The following is a 24,679-nucleotide window of genomic DNA, read 5'->3' as shown; positions in this document are numbered from 1 at the left end:
AAACAAACAAAAACCTTGTAAAATGTAGGGCTATCTGTTTACATTAGAGCTACGCAAAAAACTACAGAACCACTGTTGTTTCTTCTCAGACTCGGCGTAGGAATCAGCTACGCTGGACRTCACCCAGAGCCCACTCATATCAAGTCAGTGGCGATTAACTAGGTACTTTTAGTTAACACTTAAACAGCAGTAAACTTAACAAACCTACAAGAAAATTTTTATATTTTCAAGTCCGTCATATACCAGCTCTGTCCCAAAATACATACACGTAGACAGAAGTAGTATGTAGTTTTCCATAGAGAAAGTTACCATACAAGCATCCCATCCCTCCTTCTTTCTAAGACACCTCTCACTGAAGCCACTACCTTTTAAGGGAGCTGTGCGAGGTCGGCCCTTTGGGGCTTGCTTCCCTTTCCCTTTTCCCAGCAGCAATTCAGCACTGTGTTCTGCACTGGGGCCCAGCTTTGCCATCAAGTGTTCTGGGATTCCCTTTATACAAGCCTTGGCCTGGAGCTGCTCTTCAGAGTCACTCAAATCTGACAGGTCACTATTGGTACTAGAGTCTGAGTCTTGTTTGGATGTCAAGCCCCGCTCATCTAGAGAGAACCTTTTCACAGCTTCAAATGGGGCTTTGTTCTCCTGTGGAAACTCTGTCTGTGAAGAGAAAAAGCCAGATGGATGCCTGCCAAACACACTGGAAAAAGTTTTCAGAAGAGGATTGTCCTGCTGACCAGGCCCAACAGATGGCTTTTCTTCTGTTGGGCTGGAGGAAAGCGTAGGCATCTCAATAGGCTGTGTCAGACTGCTGGTCGGTGAGTTGGAGCGGCCATTCCCCATAGTGGAAGGGCTCTGAACACCAGCAGTAATCTTTGAACCTGGAGTACTGGAAACCATCTTTGAGGAATCAGTCGTTATAAACAATGTTTTCTTCTTATTTAGAGAAGAGTCTGCAGAGGTGAGTGATTCTGGCCAGCCAGAAGTGGCCTTAGGACCCGCAGGTGTAGAGGGAATAGAAACCCCTGTCTGAGATGAAGATGCAAAGCTGCTGAAAGGATTAAGTTCTGCTTTCTCAGCAAATGCCAGGAATGGATTTGAAGGCTCCTCTCTGGATAGCTTTGGGGGCTGTAAAAACAGGTTTTCATGAYTATCTGGGGGCCGAGTATTCAAAAGGCTTCGGGGAAAGGCTGGCGTGAGGGTTGGCATAGATTCCAGTGGCAGCTTCCGTTCCACAGAACTGCCAGACTGGGTTCCAGCTTTAGTGTCCGTTGAAAGAACAATTTTACCTTTACAGATACCAGGAACCATGTTCTCTGTACATTGCTTGAATGGATCCCGAGTAGAGGCATCTTCTGCCAAACTCTCTGAAATCGCTGTGAAGTAGTTACTGGAAGGTAGATTTTGGGACATGCATTGAAAAAACAAGTTTTTGGACAGATCAGAATCTTTCTGAGTCTCTTGTCCAGTGCTACAACCAAAGGCAAATCCAGAAGGCTTGCTCTCTGGAGTCACCACTCCATTTGATTGGCTCCTCCCATTCCCAAAGCCTGATGCCTGAGAAGCGCTTGGGGGAGAGACTCCAAACGCAGAGGAAGCCAAAAGTGAGTTTCGGGAATTCTGAAACAAAATTAAAAAGCAATGGCCAATTAAAAGATTCTTCTTTGATTCAACAACACTCTGATTCATCTAAGTATACATTAACATTACTAGTCTACTTATAACAGAAACTCAGCAGAAATATTCACACTGAAGAAACTTCCTCTGAAGTTTCCATTAGCTTAATTCCTTCAACTTACAAGCTATCCAACTAGTAAGTAACAATGTCTCTTATACATGGAAGACACATGCAGAACACCAACATTTGATGCCTTATCACATTCAAGAGCAAATATGCACTATTAGACAAGACAGTCAGTCTCATATATACATCAGTGACAACATACTGATTGCTTTAATTCAAATCTACAAGAAAGGAACCTTAATTCAAACTGCTTTTCAACAATCTCCCTTCTTTTCCCCCTCCCCCAGCATCACTCTGATTATCTTCTCTTATCTAGCGAGCACACTTAGGGAAATTAACTTAGTTTGTAAATGTAATTAAATAAAGAAAAGGACTTAAAGCACTTAGCAAACAGACTGCTCCTGATCAACACAAACCGCATCTGCTGACAGGCCGATGCCTATGAAGAGGTGCCTTTGAGGGGATTACTCAGAAGAGGTTAAGCACAAAAGTCTTAATTGCAGTGTTCTTTACATATGGAAGCATTTTCTTATTTTCACATTTCCACTAGATCCATCACTGTAACAAGTGGATAAAAGTGGATAGCCTGAAACCATCTGTGAACCATCTCCATTTTCTTCTTAAATAAGGCTTTTTCATCAGTACTATTGCCCTTTCCCAACTGTGGAAAAATACTGCTTCAAATGGTGCTAGTTTCTGAATCAGTGTTCTATCTGGAAATTCTGAGACCAGAGTATTAATAGTGATTTAAAACAAGTAAGTTGGGGTTGGCGAGAGGAATGAAAGGTAGTGTCAAAACAGCTCAGCGCAGCTGAGGAGTTCTTCCTTAGTACCACAAATAATGTTGACCATTCAGATATATAATATCTAGCTGCTCTCTAACTCTTAAACTCCGGTTCTTTCTGGAGTATCAGTTACAGAAAGCCCTCTTGCTTTCTACAATTTTGTTTTTCCTTTCAATTACTATCTAGTATTTTTTTTTCCCCATGGTAAACATCTCACTTCTTCCACTCTTCCATTAGACAAATACAAAAGACAATCATGTAAATAATTTATTTAATATCCTGGCAATTTCTCTGGAATCTCTAATATATCTCCCACTTTCCTATTTTAGGACAAGAGGCAATGTCCACAAACTAAAGCACCAAATTCRACCTGAATTTGGGATAAATTTATTGACCAAGGGTGACAAAAGACTGGAACAGGTTGCCCAGAGAGGATGTGGAGTCTCCTTCTCCAGAAACATGCAAAATCTGCCTGGATGTGATTCTGTGCAAGGTGCTGAAGGTGACCCTGCTTGTGCAGGGGAGTTGGACCAGATGGTCTCCAGAGTTTTGTTCCAATCTTAATTATTCCGTGATATTTATACAATAAGTCACAAATTTCTTAATTTTTGCTTTACTCTTAAAAGCACTGAGGGTTTTGTTTGTTTTTTGAACTAAGTCTTCATTTTGGTTACTTAAAAAGTTCTGCTTTGTTTAACCAGATTTCTCCTCTACATTTCTCGTTTTCCCCTTGAAAACAATGATATCTGCCTAGAAGATACTCAATTTGCTTCTGGACATGGCTCTTTATTCAAGTTGCTTCTGCAGGTACTTATCTCAAATATTTCAATTCTCTTTGTTTTCAGTCTTAGTGAATGATGCGATTGGTTTTCTCTTTTTTTCTAATATGCACATATAACATATTCTCAAGATGAGTTGGGCATCTGTAAAAGGTTCTCAAACTAGGTCCTGTTTTCTTCTTTTTTTTAATTAAGTGTTCAATTTGTTGCATATTCTTATGCTCATCTCTTGAGATAAGGTAAGAAACATTAAGATCATTATCTTCCATGTGACACTATCAAATTAATTACAATAATGCAGTACTTAGTAACTTTAAGGCTGCACTGTGCAAGAAATTGAATTTCTCAAATTATGGTTCAATAAAGAGTGATAAAAAGCTGTCTCAGAATTCCTTTGTCAAACAGCATCTTTTTCTCTCACCTTCTTTGGATCAGGTAACAGAAGGGTTCTTATCTCAGTGGGGTGAGGAGGAAGGGATTCATCAGAGAAAGAGTTTTCCTTGTCCTATTAACACACTTTTTTAATAGGAATGTATCACAAAGGGTATGTTGCAAATACATGTTTTTTCTCCCCTATATGCTGGATTGCGAGCTACTCACCTCTCCCTGAGTTGGGATTCGGCTAGTTTTCAGTTTCTCCTGCCCAGTAACTGCTGACATGCTGTTATCAGAGATCCTTACAGTTGTCAGTGTCAAAGAAGTTGTTGTAACTGCTGTCGCAGAAGTCACTGTGCTTTGGCTGACCTGCTCCAGTGATTTTCCCACGTCTTTACATCCAGATCCAACTAACAATGCTGGCCCAGCCACAGAGGAAAATGGAGTGAAGGATACTGGCGCGTCTCCAACCGGCTCATCTTGGACTACTAGTGTTCGGCCATTCTCTTTGGTGTAAGTGGCAAAGCGAATATTGCGATTAATCTGAGGAATGAATGAAGGCAACTGTTTGGCCCTTGGATCCAGTCCTTTTTCACTATTGGAGCCTCCTTTCCAAGGACCTCTGCTCGCCTCACCTCCATCGCTACTATTGCTATCTGTCTCACCCCTCTCCTTTAGCTTCTTCGTTGCAGGATCACATCCAGAATCTGAAGCATTTTTCCTCCTTCGTCCATCCTTTCCCTCCAGACACTCTTTCTTCTTTTTCCCTTTGGATGATTTAGCTGCCTTAAGAGCCCCTCCCTACAAAAGACAAAGCCATGAAATTACTACACAGAACAGACATGTCTACCTCATTCCCACTTCAAACAACATTTTCTTCATTAGCAATTAAACGGCTCTAAGTTGAGAAACATTTTTTAAATACAATTTGACAAATCTAACATACCAGGCAGTATCTCCATAACAAGCTACTTAAATGAGCTACTTTGCTACAGCACATACCTTATCATAGCAGATTTTTGGAAACATGCAGCCATATTTCATAGTAGTTTTTGCTAATGTACGAAAACTATCTGCAGACTACTTATAGTACAAGTCTAACCCTCATAGTTTTTCAGAAGCGCACATTTTTTGTCTACTACCTAGAATCTCCAGTATTTAACTGCAGACAATAGCATATCTTGTAGTCTATGGCAAACAAACAAACCTAATATTCTCTTAAAATGCCACTAGTATACAGCCTGCCTCAGAGAAGCCAAATATTRTTTAGATAGGCCCTCTTTTTAGAAATGCCTTCTAAAGGACAGCATCCTTTAAAAATGATGCATGGAGAAGTACAAAACAATGATGCTGTAACAAGAACACAACAATGGAAAACCCTTATCAGAGCACTATCTTTTAAAATGGAGCACAACCTTGAATACCAGAAATCCACCAAGATCTAAGCTGAATTGAGTAAGATAATGCTCAACTAGCAGAAATATGGATTATTTAAAGAAAGCTATAGCCATCTGTCAATGGTGGCAAAGAAAATTTTCCTTTTTTAATTTCAGTCCATGAATGCGGCATGAGTTTTCAGCTCTTCCCATCTAAAACATTTGACTTTTATGAAGTTCCACAATGTATATACAGAGACTTGAATTGCTGTAGCACCTCATTTGGAGAAGAGTTATCCATCACGACATGTATCAGTCGAGGATCCACTGACTTTATTTCACCACTCTGATTTTTATGCAGATTGACATTAAGGAGGAAAGAAAGAAAGAAAGATTCAGTCAGCAAGTAGAGTATCAACAGAAACCCTTAACACAAGGTCACCCTGTAGCCCCTCTACCATTTGGTTTTTCTTCCTCTGCCCTCTGTAAAGTCTTTCACTTTATCAAGTTTAATTACTAATACTTTTGCACTTTCTCTATTTCATTAGCTTTCAGCTTGATTCCATCCGTTGTTTCAGCATATATTTGTACTGTACTTATCTTTAATGGAAAAGCAAAAAAAGCCTAAAAAAAAGGCAAAGAGCCTAAGCTAAAATAATCAATCTTTTCACTTTAGACTCAAATTTTGTATTCTACCATACATTTGTTTCAAACCAACTGTAAAGCCCATCAGACAGAAGCTAAGAGAAAGCATATATAGACCATAGCATGAGAGACTCTAAAAGCAGTTTTCTGTTCACGAGAACACTTCCCATCCAGAAAGCTACTTTAATTTTTYCCTACAAAGAACCCATTTTCAAAGGCTTTCTTATTGCCTCTTCTGATGAAGTGAGTTGCATCATCATTTTTTTATGTAAAGGCATCATAATGGCAAAGGGCTTTTTTCATCAGAACATGAAGTGAATAACTGCATATCTTTAAAGCAATGAACTAAGAACCAATTTTCAAGCTTTGGTGAAGCTGATACTCTTCATGGAATACTGAGAAGCTGTGTTTTAGAAAACCCACAGTACTGCCTCCCCCCCACCCCCCTTTTTTTTTTAATTATTATTTTTTTTTTTACCTCAGTTATAGACACCTCCATAAGACGAGTTATTGGGTCTTGATGGCTCACAACACCACCCAGCCAGCTATTTTCATCCTCTGGCTGGTAAACTTTAACTCTTTGGCCTTGGACACTGTAAGGACCTGGAAAAGAAGTGTTCTAAGTGTAATTTCAGACAAGCTTTGTGTCACACCAATTGAGGGTCATATAATAAAAAGACTTTGGTGCATTCAATTAGAACCTAAAGCAACAGGTTCTCAGTGGGGGCATCCGCTGCAAATCCTGCACAAGCCATGTATTCTACTGTAAAGAGCTAGCAATCCTTTTTAACTGTAACTCAAAGACATTACAAAGATGAAATTCACATTTTATTTTATTTGCAAACTGAATAAAAGATCAAAATAAGCTACTGAAAGGTTGCCTCTAACACACCCCTGGTCTCCACATCAGCACACAGTCTTCCTCTTGCCTTAACTCCAGATAAAAAAAATTAATATTAGATTACCAAGATCCACGCAAATCAATAACCATGTACCTGATTAAATCACTGACAGGGGCTTCAGGAGAATTGTCCTACACTGGACAATTCTGAAGTTATATGGCTGCTTAAGAACTGTCCTCTTCATATTAGTCATATCAGTAAATATTTTCTTAAATCAAAAAGCACCAAGTATCCATTAGAAAATATGCCCCTTTCAAATGTATGTCAATGCCTGCCTCTAGGGAGGCCATGAGACCTCTGAATCCAAGTTCTGAATTGATAATCATTTCACACCATGAAATAAACAAGGCTTAGAACAAAGCAATCCAGTAACAGTCTGGGTACTAACATTGTGCTCAGTATCCATGGTCCCACCTAAACAATTACTACATTAATTGTCAAAGAACCAAAATTTACAATTGTGCCAACAAAACAAATCCTCTGTTTTTAAAGCTCTGTACCGAATTTCCCAAAATATAAGATCAGATGATGCTTTAAAAAATTGGAAGTTACAAGACTTAAAAGGAAGAAAGTTACAAATACACAAGCATGGTCACTTGTATGTTTTCATCCTTTATCTACTTTTCAGTATCTGTTATGAAACAGTGCTTCTTGTGAAGAACTTCTGAAAGAATACAGAAAGCTGATCTTCCCAGGAAAATTGTAAAAATTTCTGTCACTGTTCTCCTTCATAAAACCMAGCATAATTCAGAAGTTTCACAACAGTCAAAAGTTCTGGAACGGAAAAAACAGTTACTCTTACCTCTACTAAATATCTCTTGAAGCTTCTGGTCGCTGATCAAGGCATTGACAGATTCTCTTAGTGCAGCCTGTTCCTGCAGAATCTGATTTTGACTCTCTGTTCCCATCTACAAAGAAAGAAATCTTTAACATAAAAGTAGAGTCTTTTAAAGTAACAGAATAATTCGTTTTTGAGTTACAGCTCCTCCTGGACCGCTCTCAGAGAGACACAAACCAAAAGAATAAGGAAACATTGCTAGGCATGTTAAGAGGGAAATATGGACTATCTAGCCATGCAAAAGCAGTCATGGAACTGTTTCAATTGCAATTATGGGCTCCACAATACTCAGCAACTAATTCTCCAGCTGCCTGATATGAAATAAGAACTAGAATACTTTTAATGATAATGGAAGTTAGTGAAAGTCTCTTTAAAAGCGAGAGGACAAATCACAATGCCTAGGACAGTGGAAGGTAGAAGACAAGAATATGAAAATGGAACATTAAAATCTGACAAGTACAGCCTGAAGCTAAATTTGTGCTATACTTGAACATATTTCAAGTACCTGAAACAAGCGTAATCCACTGGCATCAGACAGGAAACGTAGATGTCTGTCCAGGAGAAACTCCACTGGGACCACAGAGCCTAAACCCAGCTTATCTACTAGAGGAGTGAAGGTCTGGGATGAACAACAACAGTTAAAGTTACATATATGTAAGAGTACATATACAGATCAAAAAGAGTTGTTTTCACATGCTATTCAAGTATAACAAACAATAAAAAATTTAATTTCTCAGCTTGAACTTCCCAAGCCCATGAGTTTTAAGACAAATCGTGACTCATTATGTCTAAGCCGATACCTCCTACAGGTATGGTATTCTATAACAGAAAAAGGAATATTACAGAATATTGACTTCACACCTTTTTTAGAACTTAAGGCAGCACTGAAAAATACCTCTTATAGTATTTGATTTTTGTAGAGTAAGGATCCTCTGATACTTAGTTAATACTAAAAAGTATTGTTTAGAATAATTTATATGATCTTCTGAAAGGTCCACCTTTACATCTGAATTCTATACAGAAATAAACATCACTACAGGCATGTTAATAAGAGGAAGCATTTTTGATATTATTGTTCTATGCAAAATTAAAATCTATATCATATTTACTATCGACATCCAAATAATTCTGCCTTATAAAGAACAAATTACTCACGAAAAAATGCCTAGCAGAGTCGGAATTATAAGCTGCTGATGGAGAAGACTGGAGCCTTTGAAATTTAATTTATGTATCTCATGCTCCTACTAACAACTTTTTAACACACAAGTATATACGACAGTTTTGCCCAAAGAGCTCTCACAAAGCTGGTTTGCACCCCACTCTCCTGTATCTGTCTATACAAATAAAAATGGTATCGCACATTTATGTTCTTAGTTCATCTAAAACTGGATCTCCTACCAGCTGACCAAGACTTTAAGAAAGAGGCAATAGGAGCAATAAGCAGAAAGAACACAGAGATATCTCAAAAAACAGACATCTTCATAATGGCAAACAGGTCTTTTCTCAGAATTGTTCACACTTTATACATGCACTCCTGCTTCTTTGGCTAACCCAATCAGTATTCCCATGCAGTTACCTGAGTAGGGCTGAAGAATTTGAAAGTTTGAGCACTCAGATGGCTTCTCAGACTATTCAGGATGGAAACACTTTTCAACAAGTCTACAGAAACAGCTCAAGCTTTCATGGAAATACTCTAGTCAGAATGAGTCTGTATTTGCTTCCAACAGTCTGCCAATAGGTTCTGAAATAATTAAATCTTTCCAGGTACATACCACATTTTCTTCAGAGACTCAACACTGCAACTTGCAGTTCCCTGCTCTCCTATTTACCAATCAAAAGAAAACCTATCCACAAGCTACTTTTGATACCTGCATAATGGTGGCCTTTCGGGTTTCAAAGTCTTATGTTTCTAAGTAGAGCTGGTGGTAAGAATCTTGGAGCACAYGAAGACTTATGGCCAAATACCTACCAGTGCTGGCCACTGCGTTGGAGAGATTCGAGTCCCTTGAAGCATAACTGGTTCACTTCGAGGTGCCCAAACCAAGGACCCTTCCAGCAACAATACTATAACTTCTTCAGCATGGACTTTCACCCAGGCATGTTGCTTCCAGTTACAGCCATCAAATTCCACAAAGATCTGAGGTTTAAAAAAAAAAAAAAAAAAAAAAAAAAAAAAAAAAAAAAAAAGGAAAAGAGAAAGAAAAAGAAAAGTATTTACACTCTTGTTCCAGACACTAAGTAGAAAAACTTCTGATAATCCCTACGAATAAAGAGATAGCTGCTCTGGCTAAAAAAACACAAAGCCCCACCACCACTACCAACAATAGAAATCCACTAACTCCAAATCTTGCATTTCCCATACAAGACTAAGGACATGAAACCCATTTATTTCAGAATACAACTGATGGCCCAAAGCAAACCTCTCATAAGGAATTGTAGAGATTTTAAACACTTCTACCAATATTCCAACAGAAGGCTAGTCTCAGTATAGACAACATGATAACTCATAGAACTGGAACCTTTGAGAAAATTCTGCGTCCATGAAGTCTTCTCTAAATCAGAACTTCTCTGTTGTCTTGTACAGTACTAAATTCCCTGAACAAATGCTAGTATTTCTGATGATATACAATATAATCCATAAATACCTACTCACCAGATTTTTTGATATAATTTCAGCGTAACAATTTAAGACAAGTTCAATTCTGAATCACAACTTTCAGCATTTCTTCCTAAGAAGACAAATACTAAAGCCATTCAAAATTATACTACAAGCATGCTAGGAACATGAACACAGGTTACAAAATCTCATTCCCCTCTAACAGTAGGGGTTATTAAGTGTTAAAACACAGCGATGTTTCAAACTCTTACTTAGACAACTTGCATATTACACAAATTATCACTAATTGAATAAGAAGCAACTTAAACCACATAGTTGAAATATAGACTTTGACAACAATTACAAAATCATCAAGAGCAGCAGCCAGACAGCTCTCTGCTCTAGTAGTAATCCTTATTAAAAGGGGTTTTAGAGATCATTGATACACCTTTTCACTGCCTCCTGCCACCAGATTGGAAGGACTACAAAGCTGCTTCCAGTTGAATTCATAAACTCCATTACTGTTTAAACTGTCCTCCACAGAAAGGTGACATGGCTTTTCAAAATGTCTTTCCTCAAATTCAGCCTCAGCAACACAGTGGAAACTTGTCTGAAGCCTTCCCTGGCTCACCAGCCCATGCATCTTTCTTGATAATGTACCAATATTACTTTGGCAGTAGAATGTGGTATATAAATAGAGGACTGTAGTTTACAGTAAGTGAAATGGAAAAATGTGCTTTTATATACAGCATGTGTGATAAAACCATATTGTTATGAGGCTCATATGAAATTCGTATGGAAAATTGTCAGACCTATGTGATGCCAATTCTGGCACATATGCCTCTTGAAAGCTATTTAAGAACTTAATAAAAAGGAGGGGAGATTTGATCAAACCAGAAGAGACTTCTACCAGAATATCCCTTGAACCAGTTGTCAAAGATATTAAAAAGCACACAAATTCAAATCATCAATAACGTGTAGCTTTTCTTTCTCTCCCAAAGAAAGGAAAAAAGAATTCGTATTAAGTTCATTTTCAGTGTATTGCTTCATAAAAGATGTACACAAGGAAGTTTACCTTGTAACACACATGAAACAAGACCTTTTTGAAACTTCTTCCAATCTTAACCTCACATTTCTATGAATCGCTGCAGTGGAACAGTCACTTATAGTTGCAAATTTAAGTTCACTCCTTGTTTAAAAAAAAAAAAGTAAATGATGGACCTCGAGATGAACCTCTTGTGTTTTTCTAAGGTGTGCACTAATGCGCTAGATATTATGACACCTGTTCCAGGCAAAGCAGTAGCAATACTTCCTGTTACTTCACTAAGAGAACAAACCTTAAAGTTTTCCTTTCTAAATCCACAAACCCATGACTGTGTCAAAAGGGAAAAAAAAAGATTCTTTCAGCACAATCATATGAAGTTCATCTCACACTGCTGCAAAACAGCAGAAGATACGGCCAGTTCATCTTACATGCAGACACTGGACATATACCCAATACTCAAGTTTTCTTTCATTTTTGCAAATTTAGCGTAAGCAAGTCTTGCCARATTTTCATTCACAACTATTTAGGTGTAACCAGTTCTAAACCAATATTAAGCAGAATATTCTTCCACATATGAATACACAGGGTAGCTGTTCCACAGTCATGCAATGTTGAGTGTTACATTGGGAAAAATTTTCTCAGTAGTTTCAAACAGACCACAGAATGACAAAAAGGCACAAAACTTAAAAGGCAAACAGGTATGTTCTCAGTTTCTGTTTCCAGGATCTGCAACAGACTAAGTGTAAAGATGGAAGCAAAGGCCGACTTGCACAGTACACTAGGAATGTCTGTGTGTATATACTGCTTCGTATGATTATAGGAAATAGTTACAGCTATATTCATGAACTGATGCCCAATATGATTAGATTTGGCGGGGGGGAGAGGGGGGAGGGAAGCAAGCTCTCTCTCTCTMTMTMTATATATMTCTMTATAYACACACACACACGTGTGTGTAATATGTATATGTATAGTATATATGTATATATAATAAATATGTATTTTATATATAATATATTTGTATATATTATTATATAATACTATATATTATATGTATTTTATATATAAATATATACATATATAGTGTTATGTATATGTATACACACACACACATATAATTATATAAAAATATATATTTTTAAAAAGCTCAGAGAATTCTGACAGGAAAAAAAAGAAAGTCAAAGAAAATAAGGACAGACAAGACAGATATGAGAATGAAACATTTGCTTTTCATATATGAAGCAGTAAGCAGCAGTATTACACCTTTTAAAAAATTTTTGTTGGAAAAAAAAAAACAGAATCTTGGAGCAAAATTGCTGCATTATAACCAAAAAGTTTCTGTTCTTTCTCAAACTCATTTTTAAAACCATAACTCTGTGTCAAAAAGGAAAGGTCTGGATACTACAGCCCTGGCTATATTAGAATAGTTATTGCTAGAAAAGTTACCTCTCAAATGTATCAGGTGTCTTACTATTCAAATGCTCACCTCTACACACAACATCTTCTCTTGACCCTCCTAACTCTGCTCACAACCTATTTAGGCAAGCTGTTCATAAGAGCAGCAAAGGAGCTTTGTTAATATCAATGCTTAAACAGTTCGTGCGGACATGTCCTTATCGAGAAAAGCAACTGATGTTCCTTAGACAAAATGCACCTGCAAGAGTTCCCAAGTCCTCCTATAGGGAAAAAGAAAGCATTCCTTAAGTAATACCCTACTACAAAAAAATAATGATTTTTAGATGTTTTTAAACTGCAATTTTCTTGAAACATCAGTAATTCTTCCAAGCCTCCCAAAATTTTGGGGTTTTTTTTTGCCATCTCCTCCCCTCCCCTTCATCCATTGCTCTACTTTCTATTGGATACAGAAAYACAGACTGAAGCACCTCTCTAGAACATGCTTTCTTGTCTACCCAATTACATTAACATTCAGACTGTAATACACCCTCATAAATGATATAGCCTTCTTCAGATGTTTTCCCTAATGTTTTCCTAAATCAGTTCCACTACAAATGTAGCAGCAATAGGAAGAATAAAGTTTAGATAAGACAGATATACTCGTCTTTTCTGTCACATGATACACATGCTCCAAACATGATTTATAATAGAAAAACTGCTGGAGCTTATTTCATTAAAATTTGCACAAAGTTCTACAGTAGATGTCGTCTAAAGAAAAACATGAGAAAACTTTTACATTTTAGGACTTTATATATTAAAAAAGCAGAAGATGGCCAAAAAAAAATCCAAGTTTAAAAATAATCCTTTAAAATGGTCTTAAATTTTACCTAGTTTTGAAAGGAAGGATGGTCCATCAGTTGCTAGAGAGTAGCCACAGACCCAGGTTCAATTCCCTGCTCCATCAGAGGCTTCCTGCATGACCGTGGTCAAGCCACTTAGTCTCTCACTGGCTGAGTTTCCCCATCTGTAAATTGGAATAATAGTACTTATGCCCAGAAAGGAGGCACTGGTAGGAATCTGTTGCAGACTACCAAATAAAACTAGGTAACAAATTGGTCCACAGCCACTTACTCATTAACAAGTATAATTATGCTGTCAACACATGAGAGAGAATAAAAGGAAAGGTAGACACTGAGATAGTGGGAGATGCACCCAAGGCCTCATGCAGCTATAATTATATTAAAAAAAAAAAAAAACAACCAAAACTACAGCAGTTTTCTAATATATAATGCAACCACAATATTGTTTTGGAATTGTTTGGCAGAAAAAAGAAAGATAAAATTCTTATACCAAGAAAACCATTATCTCCAAAACCAACAATCCTATCTCAACTCTATTTCTTAGAAGCAAACAAAGAAAGTTCCTATTTGAAACACAAATAGGACAGGCGCCTTAGAGTGGTCAATTCCCAAAGCAAGGAAAATTATAAAAAAAAAAAAATCAAAAAAGCACACAAACAAAAACATTAACATGAAAAAACTGCATTTGAAATAAGTTATATTTAGCAATTCTCCTCCTCCCACCCTCAAAACCTCACAAAAAGCCCAGAAAACACAATTATTGTACAGAGCTACACTATACTTAAAGGCTGATACTGATTAAGAGATAAAGATAGTAAATATTTATAGCTACAGAAAAATATACCTTTTTTTAAAACAAAATCCTTAGCATTTATCTATGCTTTCAATGCATACCAACAACAAAGGAAAAAAGCTTTTGTCAGGATCAGTGTCTGTAGAAATATTTAAATATACAAGAAAAAAAAATTTAACATCATTAAGGCCATTATCTAATGGAGGTAGTAGGCTGTTAATAAATGATCAAAAAGAGTTTCCATGTTTCAATTTCTATCTTTTCAATAATAACAAGAAGCCAATTGCAGAGGCAACCTAACAGCAGTTCTGGCTGCTAAAGGACGGCTCCTAAAGGATGGCTACTAAAAGGATGCACAGCATGAGAAGAAAAATACAACTATGTGACAGGTCTATCAAAAAAAAAAAAAAAAAAAAGTACAGGTTTTCACTTCTGTGAAATATTAGCATTACAGAATACTGTACAGACAAAATATGAAATACCGATTAAATACATTAAAATCTGTTAATCTAGAAGACCTCAAGCATCAAGGGGGAAACATTTTATGCATGTCTCAAAAGGAACTGGAATTTAGTCCAATATTATTTAGCTTTGATGCATCAGTGACCAAGAAACACATCAGCAGTGAAAAGCTGACTGTCTATTTAGAAATCTCCAAAGTAAACAGTGGGAGTAACAGTGCACTCCTACATGGTCTGGGTAGGAAGGGAGAAAAGCAATGAATCACTGCTGTTCAGAGACGACCACTTATGGAACAAGATTAAAAAGAATCAGAATATGAGATGGATGAGATGGAGAATCAAAACAATATTGGTTGCCGTTCTGAAACATTCTTTATGCAAAGAAGCTGTTTGACTAAAAGAAATAACCAGCTGTAAAATTCTATAGCCCATTTCATATAACTATTGAATCAAAATAGTTTGTTTAACTTAGATCTTTGTGCTGACATTACGATCGTATGCCGACTGCTTCGTACTCTGACAGCAGAGAATATATGGCATACTCTACAGTATAGTTCCAACCTCAGAGTGCCTACAAATTACACATCTGAAAAAAAAAAAAAAAAAAAGTTTATTCTGTTCATCTGATGCCCTAGGGACAATACAATTTTCCCCTCCTTTTTGGGCTTTAGAACAAAAGAGAAGAAAATAAACATTTTAAGATTTAAGAAGTGACAGAAATTTCAAGAAGAAGAGGAACAAATGAGGGAAAAAAAAATGCTGCAGTTTGAAAAAGATCTAACAGATAATCCCAGAACTGTCAGCTTTCTGATGATTTTGTTACTCGAGCAAGTTCACTATAGTCCAATGAAAAATCACACACAAGAGATCATTACCTTCTTTTGAGAGTAGCTGTCTACTACAGTGACTTAAGATCAATTGAACTTCTGCCCTATCATCTCTCCTATATGCTACAGCACACACTTTATCCACTAGGATTCATGACAGCTGTCAAGCAACTGAAGACTTCCAGACTGATTTAGACAGTCTGAATTCACACCAAACCAGAAGAGATTGTGCCAGGTTCTTCTTAAGAAATGTCAATTTAAGTTCAGTAAATCCCTAGCCCTGTAGCTGCCAAGCTAAGGTGAGCTTACAAAAGTGATCATTTCAAAACCTGCAATGCCTTACCTACTAGACACAGGACCACTTCAAGTTAAACTCTATATCACATCAGTTATTTAACATTCCTTGTACTCCGAAATGCTTTTGGTAATTGTGGTGCATATTTCGCTTTTTAGAATCTTTGTTCAAAATATGTCTGCATTCCTATAGGAACTTCCTGCAGTAAGAGCACTTCCTGAGGCAGAGAGAAACAATCTTTGGAAGCAGCACTTGCCTACGAGCATCAGGAGCTCATTTACCATGCCCCAGGCTTGTCCTTGAAAAGTCTCACCTAATTTATTTATGCTACAAATAAAAACTCCAAGTTTTCTCTGCTATTAATAATTTGAAATACTCGAGCTATTGTAAGACACGGGGTCCATAAAAAACTAATGTTTTTGAATCACTTATATATTTCTGTAAAATACTTTTGGTTGCTATTGCTTCTAAACTGTTCCTTTACCTGATGCCTCCTGGAGTCCTGATCAAAGCATCACAAAACTGACTTCAACCTGAGTACAGCCAGACACCAATCTCTTCTGATCACTATTCTTCCCATCTAGACTACAGAGGTGGATGGTGCCTTCTCTCTCACAAAATTGATCATCTAGAGCTCTAAAGAGGCCATTCCTAATCTCAAATAGGCTACAAACCAATTAGCAATTCAAAGAGAATGGGAACTTCCATGCTAGAAACATCACCTTGAACTGCAGGTTTGATAATAAGGCTTTTAAAAGGCAAATTAACATTGATAACCTTATAACTGGCAAATGGCAAAAATATTTTGAGTATCTAAAAAGAGAAGAAAGAGACAGACAACCAGGTCTACTAAAGCAGTATCAGTGGTTTGTCAAACATAAGTGGGGGGAACATGGGGGAAAGGCCAAAAGAAGAATGGCAATAAACAGAAAAAAAGTGAAATAATGGTTTTAATAAAAATAGCTGGCATATAATACGGCAGACGTTGTTCTGGTGCATCCAGTCTGAAACTGAGCATCCAAAACATTGAATGACTGTTTACATGGCCTTGCACAGAAACTGAAGGCAGCTAGCTGGAATTTTCAGAAGACTTCTAAAGGGAGTTGTTTAAAGGAAGGTAAAATCAGTTGTTTTAAAATATTAGAACAGTAAGATTACTATTGTAACTTATTTAATAATGCCATTGATAAAAATTGTCTAGATGTATTTGTACCTCTTGCATCACAATTCTGACCTCAAGTTCAAAGGAACTTTATACAGACCAGTAAGAGCCTGAGGAATTGTTATAAGTTCTTAAAATAAATAAAATCAACATCTGCAAAATCTGCTCTTTTAAGGTTGTTTTCTTGTTGTTGTTGTTTTTCTTTTTTTTTTTTCCTTTTTTTTTTTAAAAAGATTGCCTCACTCTTTTCCTTTGTTTTCCAAGTTTGGTCTCACCCTCAAAAAAAAAACATTAGGGATATAGTAAACTAATTTTCACTGAGTTAGAGAGTTTAAACTGGAGAACATTTAATAAAAACTTCTAAATAATTGTTTTAGATTATTACATGTATTACATGATAGTCCACCTGACTATAATAAAAATAATCCCAACTTCTTAACATAGCCTCGAGAGGGATAAAAAGAAAAAGAAAAAAAAGAAAAAAAAGTGAGCAAAAAAATGAGAGAGAGAGAGAGAGAGAGAGAGACAGACAGACAGACAGACAGAAGCTTTTCTTCTGAAACAGAGATTGTTCTTTAGGAAAACTAAGAAATTGTCAATCTTTCTCCAGAATCATGGTGCAAGCTTTTTCATTCGAACTGTTCTCCAAAATAACTACCAATAGAAAAAGAGGAAATGGCCTCAGGTTGTGCTAGGAGGAGGTTCAGGTTAGATATTAGAAAAAAACAATGTATAGAAAGAGTGGTGAAGCCTTGGAACAGGCTGCCCAAGGAAGCGGTGGAGTCACCATCTCTGGTGGTGTTCAAGAAATGCGTACATTAGAACTGCTTAGGGAACCACATAGAATGCGTAGAACCACTTAGGGACGTGGTTTAGTAGGCATGGTGGTAATGATTTRCAGTTGGACTTGATGATCCTGAAGGTCTTTTACAACCATAATGAGTCTATGACTCTATACTACGCAATTGTAACAAATGATACATCTCCAAATAAAGTGATGAAAGTCAAAACAAACAAAAAAAAAAAGGCATCAACAAAATTATGGACTTTCAGAGAGAATTCACAATGTTGGCCAAAGGTCTGTCAAACGTGGAAATTGCAAAGAAGAAAAATGATTATAGAAGGAACCCCATYCACCTTTCTTCGTGCTTTGCAAAGTATTACAATGGAGTATAGGTGAGATGATAGAAAAGGACTCTGTTAGGTACTGCCAACAAGCCAGCCACCACCAAGCAGCACAGCCCCAGAAAATCAAGACTAGTTAATTAACAAAAACAAAAGGGAAGTAGTGAGAATTCTGCTAGCTCCACATAAATTTGCAATAAGAACATTTTCAAAATAAAACATTTTAAAAATACAGAAAAATGCCAATAATTCTGCCACTGATTTAATAATTCAGTGCCTTAAGTAGAGCACCTAATCAGAAATAAGTAGCACAATCTATTAGATGCAGARAGTGACAGCTTGACAGCAAAAGCATAAAACAAATTTTGCAGATGAATAAAGTGACATGCAGTGTCCTTGAGACAATAACTACGCAGAGGTAAAACTGAGTTTAGTTTTGGCTCCTTAATCAATAGTTGAAACTGGAAGCATTAGGACTCTGTAATACTATCAGGGAAATTTATTATATTAGCAGATTTATAAAAAAAGCACTTAGTAGCATCACAAAGCAACCAAAGCATGCACATGAAAAGAAATTCTAGAAATGTGAGTGATGTGATATCAACCTTGAAGGAAAAAAAAAATAAAAGAATGGTCAGTCTAATTAAAAATTAAGGAATACACTGAAGCAAGGAAGGAAATCAGCCAAAATAAAGCAGGTATTGAGTACTACAAAGGGATATGCACATGCATATCACATGCAGAAATATAGTTAGTTTTACTACAGAAAAATAAATGAAGGCCTTGTACCTTAAGTAAAAATACAAAACAGATTTCTTGTAGCTGTTGTTTGGTTAAAACACTGGGCAACCTCTCCTTCATCCGAAACATTTAGAAAATGGACTGTCATCTAAGCAGAGAGAAATGCAAGACTGTAGTAACTCAGGAAAAACAAAGCAAAACAACAACAAAACTCACACCCCAACTTCCTAACCTAGACGCTTGCTTTTAAAGTAGAAGTTGTTCCATATAAAGAAATCTACATATTTTTTCTTGAAACCAAACAGTCAGTCTCCTACTGATAGTCAGACAAAGAGAGTAAGCAAATACCAGCACTCCTAGGAATTCCTGGAGCAGGCACTATACTGTAATCCTGACCATAAACAAACAAACATCAACCACAACCCTACATACATATATATGTATGTATATGTGTGTGTGTGTAGCTTTTTTTCCTAGCTTCTCATATCTCAATTGAAAACTGAGAAGGAAAAAATACCCTCAGTATAGCCATTACAGAAATCTGACTTTCTGCTACCCCTAGAATGATGAAATCAGTCTAAGCTCCAGGTCTGTAACTGAAAAAGCTTCTCATTAACCATAGTGCTGAATTACTACCATTACAAAAAAAAAAAAAAAAAAAAAAAAAAAAAAAAAAAATTAAGTATGACATATACAACTGCCTTAAAAACACATCAACAAATGTGTCAAGACAGACATTTCAATTACGATTACATATATTTGTATTCTCCTTGTTAAATTTTACTCTTAAATTTATATAACTATATAATATAATAAACTTATATAATTTATATTAAAATACAGAGTCTATTGCTTTCTGAAGCCATAATTAAAAATGAGCTAAATGAAGTGGCTATATTTTTATGAAACAGGCCATAAAGCATAGGGTTTCTACTTTGCCAGTTTATGATATTTTATTCGGTAAAAGGCAAACATAATACATATTGTCAACACTGTCCACTGAAGATGATAAACTGCAAGAGGAAACATATGCTATGTTATGACACTGACAGAAAAAAAGAAGGTTTTGACAAAGTGTGTACATATATAAAATTGTTCTAGCCTTTTTCTCTTTTTGAAGACATTCAATACTTAAATAAAAAAAAAGGCAAAACAATTTTGGGGAACCCTCTAAATTTCTTGTACCTGAAACATTCAGCTTCTTCAAAGTAAAAGATTTGTTCTGCAAATGCAAACACTTTAAAGAGCTTCCTGCAGACACATTTTATCGGTACTAGATAATAACATGCCACTATTCACTTACAAGAACTGCATCTGAGTACACTATATTAATTTAACATGCAATAATCCTATGGTTCCTCATATGTTTATACCACTACAAAACTTACAGATACAAACATTAAGATTATTATACTCTATTAAGAGATCCCYGAGTAAGCATTTTTAGCAGTAAATCTATAGGAGTAGCTGTTCTCCACAGTCAAATGTGGGTCACCAGGTCTGAACTAGGGAACCTGGATTGAAACTTTGATTGTAGTGCAACTCAGAGCAAGCAGGAGGAAGAACAGACCAACTCTCCAAGGTTAACTGGAGCTCTAGAGAGTACCCACTACCACATAAGCAAGAAGTTATTGCACTGCCTTTCACTGATGCAAATATATGCCAAGCATTGCATGTATGCCAAGTGGGCACAGGACGGACCAAAATGTACCCTCAGGAAAAAACAGTTCAATGTAAACTCCTGCACATATTCAGTAATTGCTACCTGCTGTCAAGGAACTACAAGTATCCTCAAGTAAAATACCACACCACCAACAACACCTTTTCTTTAGGTAAACTAATAGGAATGCCTTGATAGACATGTGGAAGACAGCAGGATGAAGAACCCCATGGACACAGTCAGTGTTGCACAAGGGTGCCTGTGCAAAACATTTAATCAGGCTAACACGTACCAGCCATCAKACACTGCCACACAAATGCTGCGACTCCTACCTCCCCACAGTCACACGTGGGCAAGCACCCTTCATGTGCCAGCCCACGGCCAGTTCTGATATTGTCACTGCTGAGACCTGCCCCACGCTGGGTGCGCAGGGGACATCACACATCCTGCACAGGGATGACACTAGCCAGGAAGGACAGCTAGTGCAGTCTCCATGTCATGCCTTCTCTATAATGTACTAGCCAGCTCAAATCTATAATGAATCCTTCCAAGATCCCTGCCATCTTTCCTCTACTGCAGCTGTATCACGAAAGCAGTCAAAGTTGTGGCTTTTTGGTTTTTTTAGTAAATCATGTAAACATACTTCTACAGTTGTGGATTATGTGAATATTTGATGCATTTGCATGAGTCCTATTCCCCACACTACAGTAGCATAAGCCTATCCCTTTTAAGCCCCAAGAAAGGTAATGAATGGAGCTGCAAAAGACACTGCTCATCGGAAAAAAAAAAAATTTCAAGGTTGTCATCTTTTTCACCTAAGATACAGAAAGGCCATCAGGAAACTGTGACATAGCAAGCATTCTCTATTTGGTACCTGTGCCATCATAAAAAAAAAAGGTACCATAAAACAAGTGGAGCAAATGCAACTTTGTTGCTTTGCAATCAACTATCCTTCAAAGAGCTGTATCTTATTTGCAAAGCAAGTAAAGCTTATTACAAAAAATACAATGATCAACATCCTGTTTGTTCTATAACATTTATTTTATAATAACAAATATTAAAGAAACATCCTATGAACCTGACCAGTCTAGCGTTTGGCCTTCAACAGCAACTGTTGTTGCTTAGGAAGGAAGGGAAAGACAGAACCATTTTCTGTGGTCCATTGCCCTCACATTTCCTCCCGAGACACAAGCCCATTCACTGTCTTGTTGACAGGAGGAACAATTCTGAAGCGGGATCCTAACTGAGGGACTGAAGGAAGTGAAGGTGAAAGCAGTGGCAAAGGAAGCAGTTTGGATATCCCACGCACACAGTCCTAGCTCTCTGCGAGCCTTCTCATCACTTCCAGAATGTCCCAGTTTCAGCTCCCCACTTGTAGAGGATGTTGAAAGAGGAGCTTCCAAGTTCTAATCAAAGCACTGAAATGCTGCAGTCGGCAGAAGCCTGCAGCTGACAAGACTCTGCGGACACCCTGCCCCACACAGAGCACACCATGTTTCGCTGTTTTCAAGGAGCATCTCAAAGCCATTGAGAGCATGTGCAGTACAGTCTACAAAMACTTTGGAGTATATCGAATTCTAGATGCAGAGTATTGCATGAAGCACATAAAACTCAGAGATGAGATTTAAAAGAAAAAAAAAAAGACATGACTTACAATCCCCAAAGGTAGAAAAACATCCGTCTGCTGCAATAAATATATTCTGGGCATTCCAAAAGAAAAAAAAAAAAAAAGATTCAAGTTCAAAATTTACAGCATGTTTAGGAGGTCTAAGGCATAAGGTAATTATTGCACAGCTTGTCTACTCATGAAAGCATTCATCTTGTGTCCTTCTTCTGCACATAAGAGAAAGCAATACTGCCCTGCATGTCTCATGAGCTACTTTTCCATTAATGTGTAATGTCCTTTTACAGTGCAGTGAGGATAATGAGCTTTAAACCTTGATGGGTCTTTATACCTTTGTCCTAAAAAACATTTGGGAAGAGGAGTAGCATGTTTCTATTTAGAAGACATAAGGCTGTTTTCTAATAACAGGGCAGATTTTCCTCTGGATTTCCAGGTGAAGATGGATTAGAGTTGATCACTATATTTTTGTGGAGGAACCATAATTAAAACTACTTCACATTTTCTCACTTCAAGAACACTTTCTCAAAGTGAGAAGACAGCTCAGAAGATTTTTGCATGTAAAGCTCCATATCTATTATCTATCCTTCAGTGTTTTTTCTCAAAAGGTGAAGACTCCCAACTCGTTTCACCCTGCTAAAAGGCTATCATCAACCAAGCTATGTGGTGCACAGTGAAACCATCTCCACAGAGTACTGTGAGAAAGCACAAGCTTAAGTAATCAGAAGAGCAGAATGAACTACTWCTAGCCTTCTACAGACACAGATCACATTATTACTTTACCTTAGATCTGTAATTCCTTAACTGAGGTTCACTAACTGGTGCCAAGATTCTCACTTATTCTGGTTGAACAAATTTGAAAAAAAAGATGAACTTTTCTGATGGGACACAGTTATTTTTGTCAAACTAGTGTTCACTGCGGATGAAGGCTCCATAACACCACCAAATATTCCACATTATAGAATTCTGGAAATTATGCATTGAGATATGGACTTTTTAAAAGAAAAAAAAAAAAACCAAAAACAAAAACAAAAAAAAACCCCACACACTCAAGAATCCCCAGACAGGCATTGCACAACTGTAACACAAACTGTGCTAAGCAGATTATTAATGAAAGGAGCTAAGAACTGCAGTGCTGCTAATAAAAGTTATGAATTCTCAAAATATTCATTTCCCAGGTACCACGAAGTACTTAGGGTATTTTTTGCTTTCTTTGGTAGTCTCACAATTGTCAAGCAATTGGACAGTGATGACTAATAAGAAAATAAATGACTGCCTTTTGTTGTGCAAAAATTCACAAGGAAACACTCCACCAGTTTTGCCAAAATAGTCATAAAATAATGCATATCAGAAATCCATTACAACCCACTCATGTTCAAGAGATGATACTGCAATGCCAGGACAGCAACATACACATCTAATACAGCTCGCTACAGGTGCGGCTCTCTATATCAGTCCTTAGCTTGGAAGAACTTTCATCCTTCAAACCGGGCCTCAAACACAGCTCTCAGTTTCTGCTTGTAGACTTCTTTTTTGTGTGTCTATTTCCCCCTCACACCAACAGTGAGTAGCTAAGGGGCACCCGCACTCCCCAGCACAGACACTGGGGTCACACCAGGGCTGGCAAAGCGAAGTGGCACACGGCTTCCTGCTGGGAGCGCCTGCTGTTCGGGTCCAGTCCAGCCTCTTTCTAGACAGACAAGGACTTGTCTGAATTCATTCTTGTGCCTACTAAAGCACTTAAAAACAAAACTAAACTAAAAAAAAATAAAATAAAATAAAATAAAATAAAATAAAATAAAATAAAATAAAATAAAATAAAATAAAATAAAATACTCTTGATTTTAAGCAACACCAAAGAAAGCACCACCACTCTAAGAAGTCAAGGATGCTCCTTTAAGTCAGAAGTCTATATAACAGCCTGAAAAAACTTATTGCACTAACAATAAAACTCTTCAAAACTCTAATCCTACAAAGCTAATGGAACACTTTGCAAACACAGGCCTGCATGCCCCTACCACAAGTCAGTGCTTTGCTTTGGTAACGAGATCCACCCAAGACCTTCTCTTGCAGATGCTTGTTAAGGGGAACAGCAGAGATGCGCGTTCGCGGCGGCTCTTGGGGCTCCCGCCAGCCCTGCCGCAGGTCGGCCGAGAAGACAGCGGCCCGTAAACACGTTACACAACGCGCCGCGGCCGAGAGTGGCCAAGGCGGCCCGGGCTCCGAGGGGGCACTCTGGCTCTCGCTTGAGACGCCCTCGGCCCTGCCCGCCCCGCCCCAGGGGCTCGCGAGCTGCGCGCAGCCCCGCGCCCGGCCGCCCGCAGCGGCGCTCAGGCCCCGCAGAGGACGCGGMCCGCCCGGCGGGGGGCGCCCCGCGGCGCCTCGTCCGCAGCCCTGCCCGAGTCGGTCCAAGCCAGCGGCAGGAGGCCGCGGCCCACGCGGGTGGCCCGGCCCCAGCCCGCCCCCCGTGACGCCCCGTCCCCGCGCCTCACCGCCAGGTCCTGGGGAACGGCTCCGCTCATGGCCCGCACTGTGCCGCTCCGCCAGGCCCGGGAGGGCAGCGCAGGCCCCGGCTCCAGCCCTACCGCCTCTCCTTCGCCCGGCCCCGCCGCCAGCAGCAGCAGGAGCCGCTTCCCCACGGGAGAGGCCGCCGCGTCCGCCAT

General features: G+C 38.1%; 1 protein-coding gene across 2 annotated transcripts in view; it reads right to left on the bottom strand.

The window, feature by feature from the left end:
* The window catches only part of KDM3B (lysine demethylase 3B), a 45,872-nt gene extending 21,193 nt beyond the window's left edge, over positions 1-24,679 (bottom strand). Inside the window, exons 1-10 of one of the 2 annotated variants that reach the window (XM_026045732.1) lie at positions 24,509-24,551; positions 13,359-13,495; positions 12,563-12,752; positions 9,408-9,575; positions 7,944-8,057; positions 7,403-7,508; positions 6,177-6,301; positions 5,331-5,399; positions 3,903-4,478; positions 366-1,614 (exon numbers count right to left, since the gene is read on the bottom strand). In XM_026045732.1, coding sequence (XP_025901517.1) covers positions 366-1,614; positions 3,903-4,478; positions 5,331-5,399; positions 6,177-6,301; positions 7,403-7,508; positions 7,944-8,057; positions 9,408-9,575; positions 12,563-12,577 — 2,422 coding nt within the window. In that variant the 5' untranslated portion in view covers positions 12,578-12,752; positions 13,359-13,495; positions 24,509-24,551. Of the gene's footprint in view, positions 1-365; positions 1,615-3,902; positions 4,479-5,330; positions 5,400-6,176; positions 6,302-7,402; positions 7,509-7,943; positions 8,058-9,407; positions 9,576-12,562; positions 12,753-13,358; positions 13,496-24,508 lie in introns of both variants that reach the window. The other variant, XM_026045721.1, reaches the window with a different exon arrangement.

The sequence above is a fragment of the Nothoprocta perdicaria genome, unplaced genomic scaffold (genome assembly GCF_003342845.1).
Source record: "Nothoprocta perdicaria isolate Ctin4 unplaced genomic scaffold, notPer1 scaffold_107, whole genome shotgun sequence".
Lineage (NCBI taxonomy): Eukaryota > Metazoa > Chordata > Aves > Tinamiformes > Tinamidae > Nothoprocta > Nothoprocta perdicaria.
This window is presented reverse-complemented; position numbering and strand designations above follow the sequence as displayed.